Here is an 8,051-nt window from a genome sequence, read left to right on the forward strand (position 1 = left end):
TAAAATAAAATTTATTTTAAAATTAAGATAGGATATTTAGAATTTTTATTTTCATATTTTATAAATTATGAAAAATTATTTATAGAACACTAGCTAAAAAAAATTTATATATAATATGATATAAATAAGAACATACTTATAAATCAGTAGGCGACATATTCATGATTGTGGAAATTGTATGTATTAATTTGATAGGTATAATTTCAATATAAGATGCTCTTGCTCTTATTCTTACTAGTCAAAGATAATAGGTGGTACAGTACTTTGTACTACATATAAGTGGAAGTCATTGCTTTTAGTGAAAAAAAAAAAAAGAAAAAAGCACGTTACTCATAAAAATAATGTAAGATGTAATAATGAAGTACACAATGTGATTAAAATTTACGTGAATGGAATGCATTACTGTTATGTAGTACATACAATGACGTATAGACGTCAAAAGAATATAAAGTACTTATTTTTTTTTCATTGTTATCATGGGTTCCAGATTGAGGTAAATAAATTTTTTACCTTCAACTTTTTCTAATGAAAACCATTTTATGGATATTTTATCTGTATTATTTTATTTTATTTATATTTTCACTATATTACTACATTATTCATTTCATGTAATACATAAATAAGTGAAAGTAACATTTGTCTAAAAGATATTGTTGAAATGTTTTTCAATTAAAATTCAATATAATTTCAATTAAAAAATTGAATTAATATATTTTGTATTATAATTATAATTATAGCATATTGATATTTTTAGGGACAATGTACAACATCTTTTTGAATGTTTCTGTGAGGTAGCCGCACCATTAGGAGAAAAACCACCTTGGATATTACAAAAATATCCAATTTCTTTTTTAGATGAAGAAATACTTAAATCTGTCCCTAAATTTGCATATCCATGTGAAATTGAAAAGTAAGTTTCAAAAACTATTTATTGATGTTAATATAATTAATTATAAAATTAAATATATTTATAATATAATGCAATATTATTATATTATTACATTTATTATAGTGTAATGGTGCAGCATTTTTCATTTGTGCTCACCAGTATAGATTCCAAATGGACTTTTGGATTTTGTAGACATGATCCTAAGACAGATACAGCTTTAGTAATTTTAAGTGCACTTCCATGGCATGAAATATTTTACAAGTTAGTTTATTCTATTCTATAATGTAACAAATTTAAAAAAATTTATATGTGTATATATAAATTTATTTTTTACAAACAGATTTTTAAATAATATTGCAACTTTAATGAGTAATGGTACCGGAGAAGAACTATGGAAATTTCTTGAAACTGTATATAAAAGTCCAGTTCCCATTCCTGGTAGTTCTATCTCTATTCCTGTACCAAATTCTAAAGTGGTAAATAATTTAATAGACTTATTTTTTTGTATATGTTACATTTATTTTATGTTATTGTATCATTATATCTTTTTCATTTTTATTATTTAAATTAATTATTAAGTTAATTATTATTAAGTTAATATTTTACAGAATTTTGTTTGCCAAAGTCCAAAACAATTTCAATTACCAAGTATACCTGAAAATGTAAGTTGTAAAAAATTAATTTGGAAAAATAATTTGAATAAGAAACTGCATATATAAATATTTCATGATTTTAGAGAAATTTGACCGAATATTATAGTGCAGTTGATGCTCACAATATGATGATTATATTTGCTTCTATGTTGTATGAACGTCGAATTATTTTCACTTCAAAACGCCTTTCAAGATTGAGTGCTTGTGTTCAAGCATGCAATGCTTTAATTTATCCTATGATTTGGCAACATATATATATCCCAGTTTTACCATTATCTCTAATTGATTATTTATTGGCACCGATGCCGTTTTTAATTGGAGTACCTACTCCAACACTTCAGGTATTTGAATAATAATAAAAGAAATTAAATAATTTATAAAAACAATTATTTCTATTTTTCTTAATTTTTTAATGTTCTTTATTATATTTTGTAGAGAGTACATAAAAGTGATTTAGGAGAAGTAGTTATATTAGATGCGGATGTTAATATTATAGACTCTCCATTTCAAGATTTGGAATCTTTACCTCAGGATGTAGTTCGTATTAAATTATGATTTCATTTGTGGAATAACAATGTTATTCTTAAGAATCAAAATATATCTTAAATAATAAAATAAAAAGTTTTTTCGTCCCAGGTGACAAACTTGAAAAAGGCATTACGTAATAGATCCGCCTTACTCGGAGATGGTGTATCAAGAGCATTTTTACGAGCGTTAGTACAATTAACAGCTGGCTATAGAGATGCATTAACATTAGAACAAGGACAAAGTATTACTTTTAATCAGAATGCATTTGTAGAAAGTAGACCATCGTCGATGCAACCTTTTTTGCGAAAAATGTTGGAATTACAAATATTTCAACAAGTAAAAATGATCTTTCTTTGAATTATTAAAAATATTTTGATTAAAATATATAAATTTATAATAATAATAATAATTTCAGTTTATAGAAGAAAGACTGAATATGCTTAATTCAGGACTTGGTTTTTCTGATGAATTTGAAATGGAAGCTTGTAGTTATTCTGCTAAATCTAGTAGCAAATTTATGCAGCAATATCGAGAATGGACTTACACTATGCGAAAAGAAAGCTCTGCATTTTTCCGCAGTGTAAAAGACAAGGTACATTAATTTGATGAATTTTTCATTTTAAATATTTCGGAAATTGGTTATCAAATTAAAACACGTAAAATCAAATTATTTTTTGTGTTTTTGATTGCTTTCGATTCTAGGCCAATCCAGCTGTCAAATATGCAGTTAAATCAGTAAGTTTAGTGTATAAATTAAATTAATTTTTTTAATTATGTGTTATTAATTATACTAATCACAAATTTCTGTTTTTTTCTTATATATATATATATATATATGTATATCTTATATATTTGTGTGCACATATATGAAAATAGCTGTTAATAAAATGTATTAACAAAAGCAGTGGAATAAGAATAATAATAATAATATTAATATTATTTATTTATTAAATTAATTTTATTATTAAAATTATATAATTATTTCTTTTAAAAATCTAAATTTTTCATTTTTAATTTATAATTTTTATTATAAATTATATAAAAATTATATTTGCAGGTAAAAGATAAAGGAAAAGATATGAAAACGGTATATAAAGGATTAAAATGGAAAGGTATAGCAAACTTTTATAAACTTTTAAAAACTTGAAAAAGGCATTACGTAATAGAAACCAGTATACAGTTTAAAAAATATATTAAATAGAAATTTAATAAAATTCTTTCCTATTTTTAGGACGATCAAATAGAAGCGATACAAGTCTGAGATTCCATCAACCAAGATCAGCGCCTAGTTCACCTACATCGGATCGAAGACCTATTGATTTTTCATCACCGCCAAAATCTCCAAATGGTTTTACTGCTACTACTAGTTATAGAAAAGATCTTCGAATACGTAATAGTAATTTTACCGATTCGAGGTTCGTTTTCATATCAATTTTTTTTGTAAAATTATTTTTTATTATTTATTATAAAATCTAGTTTATATTAATATAATTTTAAAATTGTAGCAGAAAACAATATTCACCATTAAGTCCTAGTTCACCAGAAGAATCTGATTTTCCACCAGAAAGAGTAAATATCGATTTGATGCAAGAACTCCGTCACGTAATATTTCCGAACACACCTCCCGTTGATAGAACAGTAAGTATATTTCTTATTTTCATTTGCTATATAACTTTATTTTAAAAAGCTTATATAAATTTCAATAAAAAGATATTTTATGTCAATGATAATCTAGCATCAGTAAAAAATATTTAAAAAAAATATTTGTTTGTATAATTTGAATGTATTACAAAGTGTCGCTTATTGTGTATTAATGTGTATGTCTATATATTCTGCATTAATAGCATGATAATGATTTTGGATAAATGTATATTGAAATATATCATGCATGTATTATCTCTAGATATTTTAACACATATTTAAAATATAAAATAATATAATATAGATATTATATATGTATCACATTAAAATGTTATATAAATACAAAAATTACTTGTCATAATTTAAAAATAATAATGTTGAAATATTATTTAAATATGCATGCAAAATAAAGAATGTTAATTTCAAATAATATATATATTTATAAAGAATTGTATAAGCACTTTTTTATTCAACAAAGAATGTTTCGTGCGTCACTTTCAGTTGAAACCAGTACGCAGTTTAGACAGCTTGAGACCTGCATGGAGTGGGCATATACGGCACGGCCCTCCACCTAGTACAATTATTACAAATCCAACTGTTACTTCTTCCATAAAAACTACACCCTGTAGTTCATATTCCACTGTTTTCATTACTTCAGTTGATCAATCAAATTCTTTGCTAAATATCAATGATATATCAAGCTCTCAAATTAATGAGAATAATAAAATGTTTTCATTCAATACTTTGGTCTCAAAACCAAATAAATCAAAAGAAGAAAGCGAAGAATCATCGCTTTTATCTGTTTCACAAAAATGTATTGATAATATTCAATCAAATAACTTTTCATCTGAAATTCTAAAAACTGAATTTACAAAATGTGATGCTTCGTTATATTCCCGAAAAATAAATATGAATCAATGTAAAAATAATTTTGAAAGATCAACTAAAAACTCTACATTTTATACTGATAATATTTTTCCAAATTATAATTCTGACTTCTATTTAAAAGAAAATGATCCTTTTGATACCAGTAAAGTGTTTATGCCTTCCTATTTGCAACCGGTCTTTCAAACTACAAATGCATCGTTATCTGTTAATTGTCACGTTCCATCCCATGCATACAATAATACATCTTGTTCTACATATTCAAAGGTAAACATCATCATTCATTATTTATTTTATGTATCTATATTTGCTTTTTCACGATCATCACAATCATTTTAACATATATTATTCATTTATTCTTTCTTGATTTAATATTTTTTCTTTTTTAAAGTTCTTTTTTAAAAATCTATTTTGAAATTTCTTTTTAAAAATATTTAATATTTATTTTTAACATACAATTTTTCTTATTTATAGATTTCTCCTGAAGTGCCAGATTTAATTAGATTAGATTCGACAACAAGTACTGAAGATTTCGATCCACTACTTTCTAAATCATCCGAATTCACGAATTCCAAACAAATGACTCAATCACTGCATATACCTGAGATGGGAGAAGGACTTAGTAATCCGTTATATCCTTATTTTCAACCATTGCACAAAAATAATGATGAACAACAAAAATCTTCCGATAATGCCGGCGATATGGATTTATTGCAAGCGTATGGTTTGGATTTTAATAAATTTAGTATAAGTAATGGTGATTCACCGTCGAAAAATTCTACAATATGCAACACATCCGAAAGCAGTATTAATATTGATAGTACATTCAGTTTAACACTGAATACACCTGCCATTAAATCACAAAATAATTGGACAAAATTTGAATAGGTAATAAATTCAATTATTATTCACATATCATAATTATATGTATATAATGTTAATACTGTTTTTTTTTGTTATTCATACATAAATATATTATCGAATGCCTACAGGAACATAGTTACGAATAGAAGTTTACAGTAAAATGGTAAATGAATTGTAATATCGTAGACATTAATAAAATGAAATAGAATGACTTGGCTTTGTAGCACAAATATAATATCTTATATATTTGTATTGAGAATTGACAGAATAAGATTTGTAATATTTTCCAACTTGATTTTGTGTAATTTCTAAATTATTATTTCTTTAATTATAATTGTAAATTTAATAATAAATGAAATAAAGTTTGTTTCAATCGATACATTTAATTAAAATGCAAAATATAGTTATAAGAAAATTAATTATAAAAGTATTATTATTATGTTTAATATTATTACAATTCTTAAAACATAAACATATACATTATATATATTATATATGTATATTATAGAAAATATATTACTATATTACATGTAGTAATATGACAAAGTTATATATAATTTGTTCTTGAATTAAATTTTTTTTGACATAATTATTTTCATCAACTTGTATAACTTGCATTTTTTCAGAATTAATTGTTATCAATATATAATAGAAATAATCGATCGAAACAAATTTAGTACGAAATTATTAAATCATTATTAGATTTTAAATATATTAAAATTAATAGTTGCGTATATTAGCAATGCTTTATAATAAATCAATATAAAAGACAATTCTTTCTTTTATTTTGTAAAATTATAAATATATTATATAAATTATGTTCTATGCTTTCTACCTCATATATTTTATTTTATAAAAAATTACTAATCGATCTTTAAAACTGATCATCTAAATTTGCTTTCTATTTTTGAAACGAATCCTACTTATAGTAGAAATTATTTTTCTGTAGAAATATTCATCAAAGGATAGAAATAATAAATAATAATGTCATGTGATAAAGTATAATTTAATAAATAAGAAATTAATATGAAAATGAAATTCTAAAATCTAAGAATTCAGTATTATATTTCTCGTAATACCGATAATGCATCAATGATTCGTTGCAATTCTCCTTCATTGTTTGTTAGCTTCTCTGTATTACTATTTTGTACATCCAACGGTACTTTAACATTATAATCAGGAATTTCCATTGCTTGCTTAATTTTATGAATAACATCTATTAATTGCTCCTGTTTTTTGCTAAGTTTCTCTATTTCCTTCTTTGAATCGATCAAACCCTTATGAATACATATCAAATTTTATAATTAAAAATAATAAAATTATTTTCCTAATTTATGTTAATAATAATTATGTTAATAATTACTTTTAGCAATAGATGAACTTGAATTTTATCCGTGATAGTAATGATAGCACATCCTGTTGGTGGTTCTATTGTATTAAGTGTAGAATAAGATAAAGTTTCTATCAACAATTGATATTCTAAAAGCTTTTCTTTTAAGCTATTAGAATTACATACAAGGAACGCTTCAGTCTTGATTTTATTTGGTAAATTATATGTTGCACGTGTTGATCGAATATTTTTTATTACTTTATTGACAAAATCAACATCTTTTTCTATTTCTTCATTCCTCCAAGAATACTATAAAATAATCATATTAAATTTTTTTATATTATAAAAAGAAAATAATTAAAAAAAAAAAAATTTAATACCTCTGTAACTTCTGGATATGGACTAACGCAAATACTAGGATAAAATTGTTTTTTATGAGGCAAACGTTGATAAAGTTCTTCTGTTATAAATGGCATAAAAGGACTTAACAATCTTAATCCTATATCTAGTGTTTTAAATAAAGTTTTTTTTGCTGCATATTTTCTTTCAACATCATCACTTTGAAATACTGGTTTCAAATACTCCTAAATAAAAATATAATTAATCAATAATCATAATGTATGATAAATTATTTTACAAGTAAATTATATATACAAACCAAATAAATATCGCATAAGTCATATAGCCAAAGATTATAGCAAGCAGTAGTGGCGGTTGGAAAATCGTATTGCGTCATTGCTTCGTTACATGTCTTTATTGCATAACTTACGCGAGAAAGCATCCAAGAGTCTATATTTGATTCACAATGCAACTAATGATAAAAAAATGAATTAAATTATCTTTATTTTATATATTGATTTATTAATATCTAAATCACTAATAATTATTAGTAAATCAATGTAAATTACCTGTTTTTTTTTATTATTGTGATCATGTATTTTACAACCACATTGAGATAATATTTTACCTTTCTCTGCATGAAACATAGATTTTTCTTGATTATTATAAGATGCCATATGTTTATACCAACGATGTAAATGAGGATAGTTAGTAAAATCATTATCAAGTGTGATAAAGGTTTGATAAACTTTTGTATCAATTTGTGAAGGATTATATCCATCTAAATAAGGATAATCTGCTAAATAATTATTTAATGCTTCTTGCACACATTTTTCTCTTAAAGTATTTTGATACCAATCATTGTCACCTACTATAATGTCATTTGTCTGCAAAAAAAAAAAAAAAAAAAAAAAAAAAAAAA

At 23.7% G+C, this 8,051-nt stretch overlaps 2 protein-coding genes across 6 annotated transcripts in view; one reads left to right on the forward strand and one right to left on the reverse strand.

Moving 5' to 3' along the window:
* Positions 1-150: 150 nt before the first annotated feature.
* Positions 151-5,753, forward strand: LOC102676836 (DENN domain-containing protein 1B). Of its 4 annotated transcripts, XM_006621621.2 has the most exons (16): positions 151-493; positions 755-910; positions 1,013-1,150; positions 1,230-1,365; positions 1,498-1,551; positions 1,626-1,883; positions 1,978-2,079; positions 2,179-2,406; positions 2,486-2,662; positions 2,773-2,805; positions 3,128-3,182; positions 3,302-3,485; positions 3,576-3,708; positions 4,213-4,863; positions 5,071-5,484; positions 5,589-5,753. In XM_006621621.2, the coding sequence occupies exons 1-15, from the start codon at positions 477-479 to the stop codon at positions 5,482-5,484; spliced, it is 2,736 nt and encodes a 911-aa protein (XP_006621684.1). In that variant the 5' UTR covers positions 151-476; the 3' UTR covers positions 5,589-5,753. The 4 variants fall into 4 exon arrangements, with proteins under 4 accessions (XP_006621684.1, XP_006621683.1, XP_006621686.1 ...); XM_006621620.2 differs by having other exon boundaries at positions 5,071-5,753; XM_006621623.2 differs by lacking the exon at positions 4,213-4,863 and having other exon boundaries at positions 5,071-5,753.
* Positions 5,754-6,445: 692 nt separating this feature from the next.
* The window catches only part of LOC102677266 (valine--tRNA ligase), a 5,332-nt gene continuing 3,726 nt past the window's right edge, over positions 6,446-8,051 (reverse strand). For both annotated transcript variants that reach the window (XM_006621624.2, XM_006621625.2), the window contains 5 exons: positions 7,699-8,016; positions 7,449-7,601; positions 7,171-7,374; positions 6,824-7,099; positions 6,446-6,737 (listed from right to left, as the gene is read on the reverse strand). In XM_006621624.2, coding sequence (XP_006621687.1) covers positions 6,522-6,737; positions 6,824-7,099; positions 7,171-7,374; positions 7,449-7,601; positions 7,699-8,016 — 1,167 coding nt within the window. In that variant the 3' untranslated portion in view covers positions 6,446-6,521. The remainder of the gene's footprint in view (positions 6,738-6,823; positions 7,100-7,170; positions 7,375-7,448; positions 7,602-7,698; positions 8,017-8,051) is intronic.

Source organism: Apis dorsata, unplaced genomic scaffold (assembly GCF_000469605.1).
Source record: "Apis dorsata unplaced genomic scaffold, Apis dorsata 1.3 scaffold_631, whole genome shotgun sequence".
NCBI lineage: Eukaryota > Metazoa > Arthropoda > Insecta > Hymenoptera > Apidae > Apis > Apis dorsata.

Bases quoted from the DNA above. Each gene is read 5' to 3' on its own strand.
- LOC102676836 (XM_006621620.2), top strand. The intron at 1,151-1,229 runs GTTAGTTTATTC...TTTTACAAACAG, and splicing joins TGGCATGAAATATTTTACAA to ATTTTTAAATAATATTGCAA. The intron at 1,552-1,625 runs GTAAGTTGTAAA...TCATGATTTTAG, and splicing joins TACCAAGTATACCTGAAAAT to AGAAATTTGACCGAATATTA.